This window comes from Loxodonta africana, chromosome 3 (assembly GCF_030014295.1).
Source record: "Loxodonta africana isolate mLoxAfr1 chromosome 3, mLoxAfr1.hap2, whole genome shotgun sequence".
NCBI classification, from domain to species: Eukaryota; Metazoa; Chordata; class Mammalia; order Proboscidea; family Elephantidae; genus Loxodonta; species Loxodonta africana.
The window spans coordinates 28,578,445-28,597,551 of NC_087344.1; the positions used below are offsets into that span (position 1 = coordinate 28,578,445).

The 19,107-nt window shown below is 42.4% G+C and overlaps 1 protein-coding gene across 5 annotated transcripts in view; it reads right to left on the reverse strand.

The window, feature by feature from the left end:
• The window catches only part of ADGRE2 (adhesion G protein-coupled receptor E2), a 79,220-nt gene that overhangs the window by 48,558 nt on the left and 11,555 nt on the right, over positions 1-19,107 (reverse strand). For 4 of the 5 annotated variants that reach the window (XM_064280830.1, XM_064280827.1, XM_064280829.1 and 1 more), the window contains 10 exons: positions 18,786-18,963; positions 15,615-15,722; positions 15,212-15,405; positions 14,829-15,008; positions 8,914-9,111; positions 8,416-8,645; positions 3,880-3,946; positions 3,313-3,404; positions 1,959-2,127; positions 1,767-1,877 (listed from right to left, as the gene is read on the reverse strand). In XM_064280830.1, the coding sequence (XP_064136900.1) occupies positions 1,767-1,877; positions 1,959-2,127; positions 3,313-3,404; positions 3,880-3,946; positions 8,416-8,645; positions 8,914-9,111; positions 14,829-15,008; positions 15,212-15,405; positions 15,615-15,722; positions 18,786-18,963 (1,527 nt within the window). The remainder of the gene's footprint in view (positions 1-1,766; positions 1,878-1,958; positions 2,128-3,312; positions 3,405-3,879; positions 3,947-8,415; positions 8,646-8,913; positions 9,112-14,828; positions 15,009-15,211; positions 15,406-15,614; positions 15,723-18,785; positions 18,964-19,107) is intronic. The other variant, XM_064280828.1, reaches the window with a different exon arrangement.

The window sequence follows — 19,107 nt, forward strand, 5'->3', positions numbered from 1 at the left end:
GAGAATACCAGGAGGATGTTTACCTGTGTTTTATTGACTATGCAAAGGCATTCAACTGTGTGGATCATAACAAACTATGGATAATGTTGCGAAGAATGGGAATTCCAGAACACTGAATTGTGCTCATGAGAAACCTTTACATAGATCAAGAGGCAGTTGTTCGGACAGAACAAGGGGATACTGATTGGTTTAAAGTTAGGAAAGATGTGCGTCAGGGTTGCATTCTTTCACCACACCTATTCAATCTGTATGCTGAGCAACTAACAAGAGAAGCTGGACTACATGAAGAAGAACAGGGCATCAGGATTGGAGGAAGACTCATTAACAACCTGTGTTATGCCGATGACACAACCTTGCTTGCTGAAAGTGAAGAGGCCTTGAAGCACTTACTAATGAAGATCAGAGAGCACAGCCTTCAGTTTGGATTGCACCTCAAAACAAAGAAAACAAAAATCCTCACAACTGGAGCAATGAGCAACATCATGATAAACGGAGAAAAGATTGAAGTTGTCGAGGATTTCATTTTACTTGGATCCACAATCAACAGCCATGGAAGCAGCAGTCAAGAAATCAAAAGACGCATTGCATAGGGTAAATCTGCTGCAAAGGACCTCTTTAAAGTGTTGAAGAGCAAAGATGTCACCTTGAAGACTAAAGTGCATCTGATCCAAGCCATGGTATTTTGAATTGCATCGTATGAATGTGAAAGCTGAACAGTGAATAAGGAAGACCGAAGAAGAATTGAATTGTGGTGCTTTTGAATTGTGGTGTTGGCGAAGAATGTTAAGTATACCATGGACTGCCAGAAGAACGAATAAATCTGTCCCGGAAGAAGTACAACCAGAATGCTCATTAGAGGCAAGGATGGTGAGACTGTGTCTTACATACTTTGGACATGTTGTCAGGAGGGATCAGTCTCTGGAGAAGGACATCATGCTTGGCAAAGTACAGGGTCAGCGGAAAAGAGGAAGACCCTCAACGAGGTGGATTGACACAGTGGCTGCAACAATGGGCTCAAGCATAGCAACGATTGTAAGGATGGCGCAGGACCGGGCAGTGTTTCATTCTGTTGTGCGTAGGGTCGCTATGAGTCGGAGGCGACTCGACGGCACCTAACAACAACAACAACGTTAGAAATCAGACAAAGATCTAATGTTTAAGATCTACGAGAAAACCAACACCTCTACAATGAAAAGACAAATAATCCAACTAAAAGTGGGCAAAGGAAATGAACAGACACTGCATCAAAGAAGGCATTCAAGCGGCCAACAGAGACATGAGGAAATGCTCAGGTTCTCCAGCCATTAAAAAAAAAAGTGCAAATCAAAACCGCAGTGAGAAACCATCTCACCCCAGCCTTACTGGCACAAATCAATAAAGCAGGAAATAACAAATGTTGGAGAGGCTGTGGGGAGATCGGAAGTCTTATGCACAGCTGGTGGGAATGCAAAATGATTCGACCATTTGTTCACCAGTTTGTAGAACAATGTGTGTGCTAACTATTTGATGAGAAGCTAGTTTGTTCTGTAAACTCTAATCTAAAAAAAAAAAAAATCTAAAGTCCAATTAAAAAAAAAAAAAAACAGAACTTTCTAACTGAGACCATTGTTAATGGAGTAAAATGCCTTCAGTGAGTCAAGGTGTAAGCCAAGTATGAGCCATCCTAGGGCATCACTTGCTGTAGACCCAGATGACTCAACGTGATTGGCATGTGCTGCTTGTGTAGATCAGTTAGTGAGGTGCTCTGGGGAAGAACAGTGTCTTACCATGCTTGGTTTGGAGGTGTCAGGCACAACATTGCTCGACACCTGGTATATCTCAGACTCCGTTCTCAATTTTCTGATTCCTATGAACCATTTCCTGTATTGCTCCTGGACCTGCAGAGGCAAGTGGTCAGGGTCAGCTCCCTGAAAGGGGTGAGACAAGGATAGTCCTTGGTAGGAGGCAGGCAGTGGTACCTGCTGACTGAAGAGGCAGTAGACCAGGAAGATGAAGACGCCCTGCAGGCTGTTGATGATGGTGAAGAGGTAGGCCATGACCTGGGCAGCTGGGCCTACCTGCAGGATGCCCAGACTCCAGGTGCAGCCCAGGATGAAGAGCTGAGCCATCACTTTAAACGTCAGCATCCTGGGAGGGAAGAGAAAGGATTCCTGTGACACACTCAGAGCATCAAAATCAAGGGCATTATCATCTCCACCTCGTGGTCCCCTCTACCAACACTCTGTCTCTCCTAGTGATGACTTGACAGACTGAGTTGTGATCAGCCTTGGTTTTCACTGTCAATGATTCCCCTGAAGGAAAAGGCATTTGTTTTCAGGGTATTTTGAGTTGGACTCAAAGTGACACTTTATCACGTGGGTTTCAAAAGAATTGTGATGTTCCATGAAGCTCCTTGTATTATTTAACTGATATTACTGTGTCCGTGATGGGCACTCGGGTCTGTGCTACAGTCTGGGTATTAAACATAAAGAAGACAAGATTTCTGTTTTCATAGAGTTCTAGTCAAATGACTAATTGGACCAAACAATAATGTGCAATATTTGAGAAGGACAGTGATAGAAACCTAGAGGAAGGAGCATTGATTTTGTACAAGGGCGCCTGGAGCAAATCCAAGCCTTTTAGAGGATTTGATATTGAACAGGATTTTTCACTGGGTGGCACAAACTGTTTGCACTCAACCACTAATTGAAAAATAGTGGTTCGAACCCACCCAGTGGCACTGAAGAAGGCCTGGCAATATGTTCCCATAAAGATTGTTGTGTGCCATTGAGTTTTCAGACTCATAATGCCTTAGCTGTGAAAACCCTATGGAGCTCAGTTCCGGCCTGTAACATACAGGGTGTCCATGAGTCAGAATTGATAGATGGCAATGGGTTTGGTTTGGTTGTAGGATTTTTCCAGATGGAGGAATGCTCGAGGGTCAGGAAGGAGCCCAATCTGAGGGTGAGGTATGAAAGTGCAAGCTGGGTTGCGGGAATGGCCTTGCATTGTTCTAAGTGCTTCTTGAATAAATAAATGTGCTTTGAACTTTGTCATAGGACTGCTGTTGACAAAAGTTCAAAATGCATTTATGAGCCAATGTCAATTCTTGTTCAATTCCTTGTTGCTGGGAGAGTCAGAAGCTTGGATTATAAATGGACAGAACATTTTGACTGGACTATCAGGAGCAGAACGCTGAGTCTGGGCTGGAAGCCTTGGAAGGATTCTCCTGCATCTGCTTACCCTGAGGATATCAGGAGCTACGGAGCTGCATGGCTTTGCCGTTTGGACCACCCATGTCTGTGGGGTTGTGTGCCGTCTTCTCCATCTTACCTGGTGTTCTGAAGGGTGGACACGTCACCATTGAGGGATGAGAGTTTGTTTTTCAAAATCCAGAGGGTCATCAAAAACAAAGCCAAATTGACCTTTGGGTAACCATAGAAGGTTAATTGAATAACATTTCAAATCTGATATGTATTCACCTTAGTCTATAAAACATTGATTCTATACTTAGGTAGTTTTTGTATTTAGTAAAAGTCTTTGATAGGAGCCCTAGTGGCGCAGTTCGTTAAGCACTTGACTGCTAACTGGAAGGTTGGCGGTTCAAAGCCACCAGCAGCTCCCTGGGAGAAAGATGTGGCCCCTGGCTTCCATAAAGATTTATGGCCTTGGAAATCCTGTGGTGCAGTCCTACTCTGTCCTATAGGGCTGCTGTGAGTTGAAATTGACTGGAGAGCAGTGGTAACAGTTGTTGAGTTTGTAGATTTCAGAGCAGTCTTAGAGAAGCACGCCAACCTATGACAACGCAGGGACATTCCTGCTCCTGTCGCCTTTTTATGAATCCTGCTCTTCTAATGACCCTCGGCTGGGCAGTAAGGATGCTCTGGTGTCATTACTCACAGAGAAGATGGCGCAGACTGGTCCAAGGAAGCCCCATCTAAATCCCTTTTCTGGGTGGAGCCAACAGCTGATCAAGAGAGATTAAAAATTCATTGATCCTTGAGAATATAGAATAGCAATATAAATTCATCCATCCATCCATCCATCCATTCATTCGTAATTCAACAAATATTGAGCATCTCTTATGTGACAGACTCTGTGATTGGCTTTGAAGATAGAGTGGTGAAGAAAGTACACATGGTTTAAAAAAAAAACAAAAAACCAAACCCAGTGCCTTAGACCCCACTTATCTCACAATCAGGGAAGAGGCACGAGATTAGACACATTTTAACAATAAAACAAAAATGGGGAGGCTATGCGAATGTATCATTAGATGCCGTGCTCAGTTTGGGGTCTACCAGGTAGGATGATTAAGGAAGGTTTCCCAAGGAAATTATATTTTAGCTGAAATGTAAAGGTCGAGTGGATGTTACTGAGCTAAACGGAGTTGAAGTAGGGAAGAAGGGTGTAAACCTGTGAATGGTTACTGAGGGTCCTGGGAACCTAACATGGTTTTAAGAAACTTTCTTACACTATTGAATTTTATCTTTTTTTTTTTTGTTTTCACAAAATCCATCCACCGAATTAAAAAAAAGTGCATTATGGAGGTACATTTCAGTTAGTATAGATTCACCCATTTAAAGTGTATGTTTCAGAGGTTTTTAGAATATTCACAGAGTTGTGCAATCATCACCACAAGCTAATTTTAGAACATTTTCAACTTGCCAAAAAGAAACCTTGTACACATTAGCAGTCATTCCCTAAACCCACTTTCCTCCCACCTATCCCAGCCCGAAACCAAAAACCAAACCCGTTGCCATCGAGTTTAGTCAATTCCTACTTATAGAGACCCTGTAAGACGGAGTAAAACTGCCCCATAGGGTTTCCAATGAGCTGCTGGTGGATTTGAACTGCCAACCTTTTGATTAGCAACTTGAGCTCTTAACCACTTGGCCACCAGGGCTCCTCCCAGCCCCAAACAACTATTACTGTTTCTGGGTTTGCCTATTACAGACATTTCATGTAAATGAAATGCAATAGGTAGTCTTTTGTGACTGGCTTCTTTCACTTAACATTATGTTTTAAGGTTCATCCGTGTTATACATGTATCAGCACCTCATTCTCTATTATGGCTGAACAATAGTCCATTGTGTGGCTATACCTCCTTTTGTTTATCCGTTCATCAGTTGATGAGCATTCAGGTTATTTCCAGTTTTTGGTTATTATGAATAATGCCCTAGGAATATTCATGTGCAAGTTTTTGTGTGGACGTATTTTTTTGTCTGAGGTAGTTATACCTAGGAAGGTCCCTGGGTGGCACAAATGGTTTACCCTCATCTACTAATCGAAAGGTTGGCAGTTTGAACCCACCCAGTGGCATCACAGAAGAAAGGCCTGGCAATGTGCTTCTATAAAGATTACAGCCAAGAAAACCCCATGGAGCAGTTTTGCTCTGTAACACATGGGGTCACCATGAGTCAGAATCGACTTGATGTCAATGGCTTTTTTTTTTTTTTTTTGGTTTATTTACCTAGGAGTGGAATTTCTGAGTGATATAGTAAGTCTATGTTTAGGATTTTTAGGAACTGCAAAGGTGTTTTCCAAATCGGCTGCACCATTTTGATTTCCCACAGGCAATGTATGAGGGTTCCAATTTCTCCACATCTTTTCCAATACTTTTTATTATCTGTGAAGCACTTATTGATGAAGATCAAAGACTACAGCCTTCTGTATGGATTACACCTTCACCTAAAGAAAACAGAAATCCTCACAACTGGACCAATAAACATCATCATACTAAACTGAGAAAAGTCTGAAGTTGTCAAGGACTTCATTCTACTTGGATCTGCAATCAACGCCCATAGGAGCAGCAGTCAAGAAATCAAATGACACATTCCATTGGGCACTTCTGCTGCACAAGATCTCTTTAAAGTGTTAAAAAGCGAATTAGCGCTTTTAGGACTAAGATTTGTGTGACCCAAGCCATGGTATCTTCAATCACCTCATATGTATACAAAAGCTGGACAATGAATAAGGAAGACTGAAGAAGAATTGATGCCTTTGAATTATGGTGTTGGCAAAGAATATTGAATATACTATGGACTGCCAGAAGAATGAAGAAGTCGGTGTTGGAAGAAGCACAGCCAGAATGCTCCTTGGAAGCGAGGTTGACGACACTTCGTGTGAGGTACTTAGGTCCTGTTATTACGAGACTAGCGCATTCTTTTTTTCTAGGTCTCTACTAAGCACGGGTGCTGCTTTGTGCATATGTGCAGCCTTTTAGATCCCCGGAATATGTCCGAGTTTTTCTAAGTTCCCTAAGGTCCTTTAGTTCTCTAGTATTTTCCTTTAAATTCCTGGCCAACCTCTTATTGGCCTCAACTGAAATCACAGTCTTTGGCAGCTGGTGATGTTGCCAGCAATTTGCTGTTGTTTTGGAAATGTCCTGTGTATAGGCTTTTTTGTCCCTTGCTGGGATAAGATAAATTAAGTAGCCCCCAAATGCTGAGAATAGAAGAATTCCCAGGAAGCTGAAAGTTCGGGGGAAATATTGACTGTCCTTAGGAAATGATGATGATTGTCAGTGGAGTCTTGCCTGGTGGTGTGAGGCTGAACAGGGTTTATGTGGGTGAGTTTGATGGTATGTGAAATATATCTCACTTAAGGTGTAAAAAATGAAGCCTAGCATTAAGAAGTTGAAAATAAAAGAGTGCAAGCTCTGAACCCAACTTCTTGGGATTGATTATTAGCTCTGCCAGGTACTAACTGGTGTAGCTCTGAGCGTTGACTTAAATGATTCATGCCTCACATACTTCATAGTATTTGTGTGAGGTTTAAATGAGTTAATACATGTCAAAATGATTAGAAAAGCACCTGGCACATTGGAAGCACCTTGTAAATAATAACTATGGTACTAAATATTATTTTGATTATTTAAATCAGCTCTAAATTTCCAAATGAAAAATTGGAGTGACCTAAAGGATTTGGATGGTGAAGAAAGTAAGATAAACAAATGATGTCCTAGCCACTTCTTCTGATTTCATCTTTGCTATATTGAGGACCACCCACACATCTATCAGTTGTCAGAACGTGGGGCTTTCGTGTTGCTGTGATGCCAGAAGCTATGGCACCGGTATTCAAACTGCAGCAGAGTAACCCATGCTGGTTTCAGCTGAACTTTCAGACTAAGACAGATTAGGAAGAAGGGCCTGGCAGCCTACTTCCGAAAAGAATTAGCCAGTGGAAACCTAATGAATAGCAGCAGAACATGGTCAGATATAGTGCCGAAAGATGAGCCCCTTAGGTTGGAAGGCACTCAAAAGATGACTGGGGAAGAACTGCCTCCTTAAAGTGGAGTCGTCCTTAATGACAAGGATGGAGTCAAGCTTTCAAGACCTTCACTTGCTGGTGTGGCATGACTGAAAATGAGAAGAAACAGCTGCAAACATCCATTAATAATCAGAACGTGGAAGGTATGAAGTACGAATCTAGAAAATTTGGAAGTTGTAAAGAATGAAATGGAATGCATAAACATCAATATCCTAGGCATTAGTGAGCTGAAATGGCCTGGTGTTGGCCATTTTGAATTGGATAATCACCAGAAAGAACATTTCAAGATCTATCCTGAAGTACAATGCTGTCAGTGTTATGCTAATATCCATACACCTACAAGGAAGACCAGTTAATATGACTATTATTCAAATTTATGCATCAACCACTAGGGACAAAGAGGAAGAAATTGAAGATTTTTACCAACTTCTGCAGTCTGAAATTGAACAAACATGCAATCAGGATGCATCAATAATTACTGGTGGTTGGAATGTGCAAGTTGGAAAAAAGAAGGATCAGTATTTGGAAAATATGGCCTTGGTGACAGAAACAATGCCAGAGATTGTGTGACAGCATTTTGAAAGACCAACCACTTCTTCATTGCAAATACTTTTTTAAACAACATCAGTGGTGACTATACAAGTGGACCTTGCCAGGTGGAATACACAGGAATGAAATCAACTACATCTGTGAAAAGAGACAGTGGAAAAGCTCAATATCATCAGTCATAGCAAGGGCAGGGGCCGACTGTGGAATAGACCATCAATTGCTCATATGCAAGTTCAAGTTGAAACTGAAGAAAATTAGAACAAGTCTGTGAGAGCCAAAGTACGAACTTAAGTATGTCCCACCTGAATTTAGAAACCATCTCAAGAACAGAATTGCCGCGTTAAAGACTAATAACCAAAGACCAGATGAGTCGTGGATTGACATAAGGATATCATACACGAAGAACTGACTCGAGGGTACCTAACAACAACAGCTTCTCAAAGTCAGAGATTGGAAGACATTTTCTTTGATTATTATAATTTTTCACCAGAAGCATGTCCTAGGACTTATAGTTTCCCTTTGGATGTTATGCTCTGGCATAACCAAAGGGTTACATTGGTTCTAGTAGAGGCTATGGTCAAGATGGAGAGAATACGCACAGGTAGAATTTTCACTTACCGGGCAGATGTTCCATAAAGGTGAGGTCTGGATGCTGCAGAAATTGCCACAATCACAGCTGGGACTCCATAGCCCACAGGGAACAGGAGCTTCCGTCTGCTCACGCTGGAGTAGTTGACCACCGTGAGGCTTCTTGCAGCAAGGAAGAGGTGCAGGCCCTCCAGCAGCATCCAGGTGAAGGCGGCCAAGTAGAGGTAGTGTAAGGTACCAGCGATAATGGCGCACAGCACCTGGGGGAGCAGGAAGAGTCACCCAGAGCAGCTGTCAGGGTGTGCGTGTGTTCCCAGGGCCTCTTTTGTGCCTTCCAGTGGGCATAAACCCGATGTATGTGGAGGACTTGTCAAAAGAGAATGGTGTTCTAGTTGAGTCAGGACTACTTACCCCTCTAACCTTCCTGGGACCCAACACCATTTGACTAAGGGAGCAAGCACTGCATGGCTGCATGAGCCCAGCCTCTGCTGGGGCAGAGCAGGAAGTCCTTAGCGATACCGTCAGTACCTTGGGCTTGGTTTGGTTGATCCCAGTGAGGAAGAGGAGGTGGGCCAGGAAGAGGCAGACCGATAGCTGGAGGTGAAGTGAGGTGCTGGTGTTCTGGATGGCTTTACACAGGAGGAAGGTGAGGGCCGCCAGAAGGAGGCACAGGAGAGAGAAGCCCAGCCCCACGTAGGTGATCACAGCCAGCACAGGATCTTCCTCCTGGAACCCAGCAAAGAGAAGTTCATGGTAAGACTTCCCTGTTGTGGGATAATTACCACTTTGACAATTTTTTTTTTTTTGAACATGGAAAATTTTGGAATGGAGGAGCCAGGTGAATTTGTGATGTTCATAGGTAAGTGACTCCAGGTTCAGGTGTTTAGAAATTTGTAGGCTATTATAGTTCTTTGGATTGATAAACTCAGCCACTGGAAGTATTGAGGGATAGGAGAGTCCTTACTCAAGACCAAGCCCTGGAACTCACAAGGGTTTATTTTCCTCCAGACTTTTGGGCAATAACTAAGCACTCAAAGTCTGACATAGGCATGAAGCTTCATGTTGAGCACCGTCCTCCATTCCCACATGTGATGTGCTGTGACAGAGTCGGGACCTGGAGACTCAATCCAGGCATCCAACTCCTCACCCTGGACTCTGCTCACTCATCCCAGCACTGGCTATTCTTTCTTGACCACTAATCCTTACAGGTTTAGAAAAGGATCTTTGGTTAAAGAAGGAAATTAGTTTGCTGTTGATGATGATAAAAGCCAAACAACCAAACCCACTGCCGTCAGGTCAGTTGACTCATAGCAACCCTAGAGCATAGAGTAGAATTACCCCACAGGGTTTCCAAGGAGCAGTTGGTGGATTTAAACTGCCAACCTCTTGGTTAGCAGCCAAACTCTTAACCACTGTGCCACCAGGACTCTGTTGATGATGGTCCAGAAAAAAAAAAAAAAAAAGCCCATTGCTGTTGAGTTGATTCTGACTCATAGTGAACCTACAGGACAGAGTAAAACTACCCCATAGGGTTTCCAAGGAGCACCTGGTGGATTCAAACTGCTGATCTTTTGGTTAGCAGCCATAGATCTTAGGCACTATGCCACCAGGGTTCTGTTGATGATGGTAGTAGCCAGAAATTCTTATTTCCACATTTTTTTTCTCACCTGAAAATCATTCAAAGTCATAAGGAGAATGGAAAAAAAAAAAAAATCCAGCAATAGCATTTCAATCTATCTAGAAGAAAGAGACAACAAGATTGATAAAAGAGAAGAGTGGAGAGAAAGAGAGGGGAAGAGAGAGGAAGATAGGAGAGGATGGAGGCAAATGATAAAGGGAATGGGGACAAAATGTTAAAAACAGATACATATAAATAAAGGGTGTTCTTTTTACTATTTTTACTTTTGCAATTTACCTGAAATTTCCGATTATTCCTTAATAAGAAGTTGAAAACAAATAACAACTCCTTTTGTTCATTTCGATGGTTTACTAAATTTTGAGAACGTTTGATCTAAAGACAAAGAGCTAATTTCCCTACTCTGTAGTGAGCTCCCACAAATCAATATGAAATGGATCAACAAGGTAATAGAAAAGTGGGAAAGAACGTGAGCGAAGTATTTCCAGGAAAGGAAATAGAAATGATCCTTAAACATATAAATATGTTCAATTTCATTCTTAACAAAAGAAAGACAAATAAAAATTCTGCTAGATGCCATATTTACCTCTCATATGGGCAGAGGTACAAAAATTTGGTAATTGTGGTGGTGAGGGTGTGAGAGGTCCCACAGAGCATATAGTGCTGGTGGATGAGTTAACAGTTAGCCTCTATTTATGAAATTATGGCAATATCAGGACTCCCAGCCAACGAGGCACCATAGACAGAAGAACCACACTGTCCCTCCCCAGCAAAGACCCAAAAAACTAAATAAAACCGAGAAAGGACAGCAATGTCAGAACAATAAAAGAGGGCATAAATGGTGTAGATATAGAACTTTCTAACGCAGAGCAAGGCAAGGCGATACCAAGTAATAATAGAGTGGTTCAAACCTAGGAAGATAAGGGTAAAGTTCAAGGTAACCACAAAGAAAGTTAACAAACCTACTCATCAAAATAAAGAAGAAAATCATCAAGTCTCAATAAAAACAAAATCTACAAAAACGAAAGAAATGAAAAAGAAATCCACAAACAAAAGGAATTCAGCACAGGAGAGTAAGAGGAACGAAGAAAACATCAACACCACACACACACAAAAAAAGCACTACAAAATGACAGCAATAAACTCACCTATCAATAATCACACTGAATGTAAATGGCCTAAATGTACTCATAAAGAGACAAAAAGTGACAGAATGGATAAAAAAACCAGGATCCATCCATATGATTTCTGTAAGAGACACACCTTAGATATCAATCCAAATTTATTAAAAATCGAAGGATGGAAAAGAAATACATCAAGCAAACAGCTATCAAAAAAGAGCAGAAGTGGCAATACTACTCTCAGATAAAACAGGCTTTAAAACAAAATCCATCATAAAAGGCAAAGAAGGGCACTATATAATAAAATATGGTAATATCTATCAATATGTTGATGTTGTTAGGTGCCACTGAGTCGGTTCCAGCTCATACTGACCCTACGTACAACAGAACGAAACGCTGCCCAGTTCTGTGCCATCCTCGCAATCCTTCTTCTGTTTCGGCTCATTGTCGCAGCCACTGTGTCAGTCCATCTCATTGAGATCTTCCTCTTTTTCAGTGACCCTGTACTTTACCAAGCATGATGTCCTTCTCCAGGGACTGATAAAAAAAAAAAAAACCTCCTGATAACATTTCCAAAGTATGTGAGAAGTAGTCTCACCATCCTTCCTTCTAAGGAGCGTTCTGGTTGTCCTTGTTCCAAGACGGGTCCACAACTCAAAGGCTTCAGCTCTTCTTCAGTCTTCTTTATTCATCATCCAGCTTTCCCATGCATAGGAGGCGACTGAAAACACCATGGCTTGGTCAGGGGCACTTTAGTCTTCAAGGCGACGTCTTTGCTTTTCAACACTTTAAAAAGGTCTTTTGCAGCAGATTTGGCCAGTCTAATGCCTCTTTTGATTTCTTGACTTTTGCTTCTATTGGTGTTGATTGTGGATCCAAGTAAAATGAAATCCTTGACAACTTCAACCTTTTCCCTGTTTATGATGTAGCTTATTGGTCCAGTTATGAGGATTTTTGTTTTCTTTATGTTGAGATGTAATCCATACTGAAGGCTGTGGTCTTTGATCTTCATCAGTAAGTGCTTCAAGTCCTCTTCACTTTCAGCAAGGTTGTGTCATCTGCATAATGCAGGTTGTTAATGAGTCTTCCTCCAATTCTGATGCCCTGTTCTTCTTCACAGAGTCCAGCTTCTCAGATTATTTGTTCAGCATATAGATTGAATAGGTATGGTGAAAGGATACAACCCTGACCCACAACTTTTCTGACTTTAATCGAAGTAGTATCGCCTCGTGTTTGAACAACTGTCTCTCGATCTATGTACAGGTTCCTCATGAACACAATGAAGAGTTCTAGAATTCCCATTCATCATAATGTTATTCATAATTTCTTATAATTCACACAGTCGAATGCTTTTGCATAGTCAAGAAAACACAGGTAAACATCTTTCTGGCATTCTTTTCTTTCAGCCAGGATCCATCTGGCATCAGTAATGATATCCCTGGTTCCATGTCCTCTTCTGAATCTGGCTTGGCTTTCTGGCAGTTCTCTGTTGATACACTTGCTGCAGCCACTTTTGAATGATCTTCAGAAAGATTTTCGTCTTGTGATATTAATGATATTGCTCAATAATTTCCACATTTGGTGGGATCGCCTTTCTTGGAATAGGCATAAATATAGATCTCTTCCAATTGGTTGGCTGGGTAGCTGTCTTCCAAATGTCTTGGCATAGATGAGTGCGTACTTCCAGCCCTACATCTCAGTTGGCATTCTGTCAATTCATGGAGCCCTGTTTTTCACCAATGCCTTCAGTGCAGTTTGGACTTCTTCCTTCAGTACCATTAGTTCCCGCTAATATGGCACCTCCTAAAATCCCCAGCACTGTTTCTATCACCAAGGTCATATTTTTGAACGACTAGTGCTGCTTCTTTGTTTCCAACTTTTGCATTTGAATTACCTGTAATTATCACTGCATCTTGATTGCATGTTTGATCAATTTCAGACAGCAGAAGTTGGTAAAAATCTGCAATTTTCTTCATCTTTGGCCTTAGTAGCGGTGCAAAAATTTGTATAATAGTCATATTAATGGGTCTTCCTCATAGTAGTATGGATATTATTATATCACCAAGAGTGGTGTACTTCAGGATAGACCTTAAAATGCTCTTTTTGATGATGAATATGATCCCATTCCTCTTCAACTTGTGATTCCCGTCATAGTATACTATATGAGTCTATACTTGTACCCGTTGCCGTCGAGTCAATTCTGACTCACAGTGACCCTACAGGAAAGAGTAGAACTGCCCCATAGAGTTTCCAAGGAGCATCTGGTGGATTTGAACTGCTGACCTTTTGGTTAGCAGCCGTAGTTCTAAACCACTACTCCACCAGGGTTTCCTCTTCCCTGGTGGCGCTGTGGTTAACACTTGGCTGGTAACTGAAAGGTTGGAGGTTTGAACCCACTTGCGGCTCCGTGGGAGAAAGATGTGGCAGTCTTCTTCCATAAAGATTCCAGAATTGGAAAACCTATGAGGTAGTTGTACCCTGTCCTATTGGATCGCTATGAGTTGGAAACAACTCAATGACCAAAATATGAGTCTAGGAGGCTAGAAGTCCAAATTCAGGGTGCCAGTTCTAGGGGAAGGCTTTCCCTCTCTGCCAGTACTGGGGGAACTCCCTGGTCATCAATCTTTCCCTGGTCTAGGAGCTTCCCAGCACAGAGACCCTGGGTCTAAAATACACACTCTGCTTCCTGGCTCTTCTTGTTTGGTAGTATTGTGGTCTCTAGCTCTCTGCTTGCCTCTGCCTCTTTTTACCTCTTGTAAGATAAAAGGTGATGCAGGCCACACCCTAGGGAAAGTCTTACATCTGATCAGAGCTGTGACCTGAGTAAGGGTGTTGCATTTTACCTTAATAACCCTTTTTAACGTAACATAATCTTGCCTCATAACCACAGACAGAGATTAGGGTTTACAACACACAGGAAAATTACATCAGATCACAAAATGGAGCACAACCACATAATACTGAGAATCAGGGCTGAGCCAAGTTGACACACATTTTTGGGGGACACAATTCAATCCATAACAGCCCCCAAGAACCTACTCCTGATGTACACATACCTTCTCCCAGTTATTCAATCAAACACCCACCTAGGTGCTGTTGTCAAGGGATTCTGCAGATGAAATGAAGTTCTCTAAGCAGTTGATTTAAAGATAGACAGATAGTCCTGGGTGGGCCTGGCCTAATGAGAGGGCCTTTAAAGTGTCTGTGCTCCTCCTGGGGTAGAGAGTCAAAGTTCAAAGGGGGATTCGATGTGACGGACATTCTCTTGATGACCTCTAGAGGAACACTTCTGTGTTATGAGAGGGCCTATGAGATAGCCACATGAGAGATCACTTGATAGGCCACGTGAGAAGGAATCCAGGTAGCCCCTAGCAGCTGAGCCCACTCCCTGGCTGACAGCTAATAAGAAAACGGGGGCCCCAGTCCTACGATCCTAAGGAACCTAATTTTGCCAATAACCAGAGAGCCTGGAGGAGGGCCCTGAGGCTCAGGTGAGAGCACAGCCCCAGCTAACACCTTGTTTTCAGTCTTGTAAGATGCCGTTCAGAGAACCCAGTTAGCCTGGGCTGGACCTCCTACCCACAGAAACTGTGATATAATAAATTTGTAATTTTTAAGCTGCAAGGATTGTGGTAATTTGTTACATTGCAAAGGATAACTAATGCATCCCCTCTTTGTCCTCTTACCTGAACATCGTACTGGGCCATGAGGACAGCAAAGCTGCTGAGGTGGCTGCAGTGGCAGGTGGTGTTGGTGTCTTCAGTGCCCACAGTCTTGCAGCCTGTGGTGGCCCAGTGACCACATCCATGTTTACTATGTTCCCAGAAGACACAGAGCACCTTCTGCCCTGGTTCAAGGGTCACCGGCTGTAGGCACAGGGCACAGATGTGAACTGGTGGTCCTGGGGCTCAGAGGTGCTGACCCAAAGCTGGTTTGGGAAGGCCTAACCTTCTTGAGGACATGATACACCCATGGAGTGCACCCTGAGCCCTAGGGCTGAATTGAGCAGCAAGGATGTGCTCAGGACTCAGGCTCCTTCCACATTCCCTCCATAGCCCCTAGGACTCACATGGTGGGAGAAGATAAAGGTGACTGGGGAGCTGAGCTTCTGGTTATCATTGTTGCTGAGAAAGGCAGAGCTGACATCTGAGAGCAGGATAGGGGAGACTCCCCATAGCAAGTTCTCGTGTTTCTCATGTAGAGCCGCACCAGCCAGGAGCTTGGCCATCCCTGGAATGGAAACCAGGCCCACCACAGAAGGGCCTGGAGGAGGAATCAAAGGTTGACTCCCTGGAGTCCCCATCAGAGGCCCTTTCCCCAAAGCACTTCTTCTTTATAACCTATTCCTCTTGTTTGAGTTCCACTCACCCCACACTCCCCTTTAATCTTGAATTCTCTGAGCATCGCATCCCTGGTTATCTTGTCCCACCACTGGGCCTAAATGGCCTTCCCCTCCCCCACCTCAGCATTACCAGAGTCTTCAGGTTCCTGTGCCATGTCCCAGTTCAGCAACATCCTTGTGTTATTCTGGCCCAAGGGGACATCCGTGACCCTTTGCTCCCTCACATTCAGGGACAGGTCTATGCGTTGTGGGATGATGTAAGGTAAGGGAGTTAGGTTAGCAATTGTGCCAATATTGTGGCTGATGTAATACCATTTTTATGTATGTGTATTTATATATTCTCTTTTAATCCTTATATGAGAATACTGTGAGCAATTGTATGACAACAAATTAGATAATCTAGATGAAACGGACAAATTCCTAGAAACACATAAAGTACCAAAACTCAGGCAGAAATAGAATATTTGAACCAATATATGAAAGGACTCCTGATGGCGCAATGGTTAAGTGCTCAGCTGCTAACTGAAAGGTTGGTGGTTTGAACTTATCCAGTGGCTTTGTGGGAGAAAGACCTGGCGGTACGTTCCTGTAAAGATAACAACCTAGAATACCCTGTGGGGCAGTCCTACTCTGTCACATGGGGTTGCTGTGAGTCAGAAACAACAACAATGTAACAAGACATTGAATCAGTAATCAAACCTCCCAAAAGGAAAGACCAGAACCAGGTAGATGACTTCACTGATTAATTCTGCCAAACATTTTCAGAAGAATTAACACGAATTCTTTGCAAACTCTTCCAAAAACAGAAGAGAAGGCAACACGTCCTAATCCATTCTATGAGGTCAAAGTTAGGTAAAGACATGACAAGAAAAGAAAACTATAGACCAATCACTCTTAGGAATATAGACACAAATATTCTCAGGAAAACCTATGTGCCTAAATTTAACCAAAGAGTTGTAAGAATTATTCACTGACACCTAGGAAACATTGCTGAAATTTAAAAACCCTAAATAAATGGGAAGATATCCCCTGTTTATGAATTAATATTATTAAGATTTCAATACTACCCAAAGTGATCTACACCTGCAAAGCAATTCCTGCCCAAAATCCCAATGACATATTTGCAGAAATGGATATGCTGATCTCAAATTTCATATGGAATTGTAAAGGGCCCCGAATACCAAAAACAATCTTAAAAAAGCATAAAACAAAAAATAATACACATAAAGGATGTACTTCTTAGTTCAATCATATATATGACACGAAATGGGCAGCTCCTGTCTAAAAGCAGGATGAGATGGCAGGAAGGGACAGGAACTGGTTGAATGGACACAGAAGTGGAAAGGGGGAGTGTGCTGTCACATTGTGGGCATTGCAACTAGTGTCACAAGACAATATGGGTATAAATTTTTGAATGAGAAATTAACTTGAGCTCTTATCTTTGACCTAAAGCACACACACACACACACACACACCCTGAAAACAAACAAAAAAGAACAACGAAGAGAACAAAGTTGGAGGACTCCCACTTCCCCATTTCAAAACAAGTACAAAGGTACAGTAATCAAAAGAGCGTCATACTGCCACAAGGGTAGACATATAGAATGTAGACTGGAATTAAGAGTCCAGAAAAAATCCCGTATGACTATGGTCATTTGATTTTTGACTAGGATGCCAAGAGCGTTGAATGGGTAAAGACCATTCAATCAGCGGTGCTGGTTTAGTATTCAGGATATAAAGAACTCTTTTATAACTCAACAAGAAGAAGGCAGATAACTCAATTCAAAAAAAACAGGCCAAGGGCTTGAGTAGACATTTTTGCAAAGAAGGTACACAAATGACCATCAAGTACGAGAAATAACATGCAACGACAAAATCACTAGGAAAATGTGAACAGCAATAAGATACCACTGTAGACACACTAAACCAAAAGACCATTGCCGTTGAGTGGATTCTGACTCATAGCGACCCTATAGGACAGAATAGAACTCCCCCATAGGGTTCTAAGGTTGTAAATCCTTACGGGAGCAGACTACCACATCTTTCTCCCATGGAGCGCTTGGTGGGTTCGAGCTGCTGACCTTTAGGTTAGCAGCTGAGTGCTTTAACCACCGTGCCCCAGGGCTCTTTACACACACTAGAAATGCTATACTGAAAAGGAAAAAAAAGTAAAAAAAATAATGAGTGTTGGCAAGGATGTGGGGAAATTGTAACCATCACACATTGGTGATGGAAATGCGAAATGGTATAGCCACTGTGGAAAACACTTTGGCGAGTCCTCAAAAAGATGAACACAGCATTGCAATATGACCCAGTGATCCTGCTCATTAGCATATACCCCCAAATGAAAAACACACATTGAATCAAAAACTTGTTCATGATGTTCATAGCAACACTATTCGAAATAGTCAAAAGGGGGAAACAAACTAAATGTCCCTCAGCTGGGGAATGGATAAACAAGGTTCCTTGATCTATCTATGCAATGGCAACTGTTCCATAAAAAAGAATGAACTACTCATATATGCTATGACCTGGATAAATCTTGAAAACATGCTAGATGAAGAAGAAGGGCATAAAAGATCACATATTGTATGATTCCATTGGTTACATGAAATATTGTAAATAGGCAAATCCACAGAGACAGAACACAGGTTAGTGGTTGCCAGGGGCTGGGGGCAACAAACGGATGCAGCGGTGGAAGTGCTCACTCCTCCATGCAAAGAAATATGGAAGAGAGCTTCCTGGCCAACTGACTGGAAGGGATCCATATTTATGCCTATTCCCAAGAAAGGTGATCCAAGCGAACGTGGAAATTATGAGGACAATATCATTTTTTTTTTTTTTTTTTAGGTTTCTCTCTGGGTTACTGAAAACATTTTGTTACTAGATAGAGGTGAAGGTTGTACATAATAACTATTATACTAAATGCCAGTGACTTGTTCACTTTTTAGTGATTAAAATGGTGATTTGTATGCTCTAGGAATCTTATCTCAATCAAGACAGACAAATTATAAATAATATAAAATTTTTATTCTTCCAAATGAAAGAAGTTGTTTTTGTTTGAAGCAGTGTCTAGTTTGTTATTTTAAATTCTTCCTAATCATTATTTCATATTCTGATAATTTATACTACATGAAACTATGTTATTGACAGTTTTATGCATTTCTTGTTTCTTTGATTTTAGTTTGTTTATGACAGCAACAGTGAGATACAAGTGTGGAGCCTCAACTCCATTGGGGCCGGGGGAGGATTTGGCAGGAAACAGGCAGAGCAGGAGACCTGGACAGACCCAGGGACTCACCTGTGCCTGCAGGAGCACGCAGGGTCAGTGAACCTTGGGGCAGGTCCTTGCTCAGGCCTCTCAGGACATTCTCCAGGCCATCAAGCAGGTTAGTGGCCACACAGTGCTGGTCTGAGTGGGACAGGTTCTCCAGGTCCCCAGGGGCCTCCAGCAGCTCATCCACCTCCCATATGAGGTTCTGGAGGATGAGACACAGAGCTTGTTGGCCACAGGTCGGAGGGGGCTGCCCAGACACTGACCCATCAGCTCCAGAGAACAGACCCTAGAAACTGTCTAGTTTGGGGGATAAAGGTGGCACTGGATGGGAGTCCCTCGGGGTCCT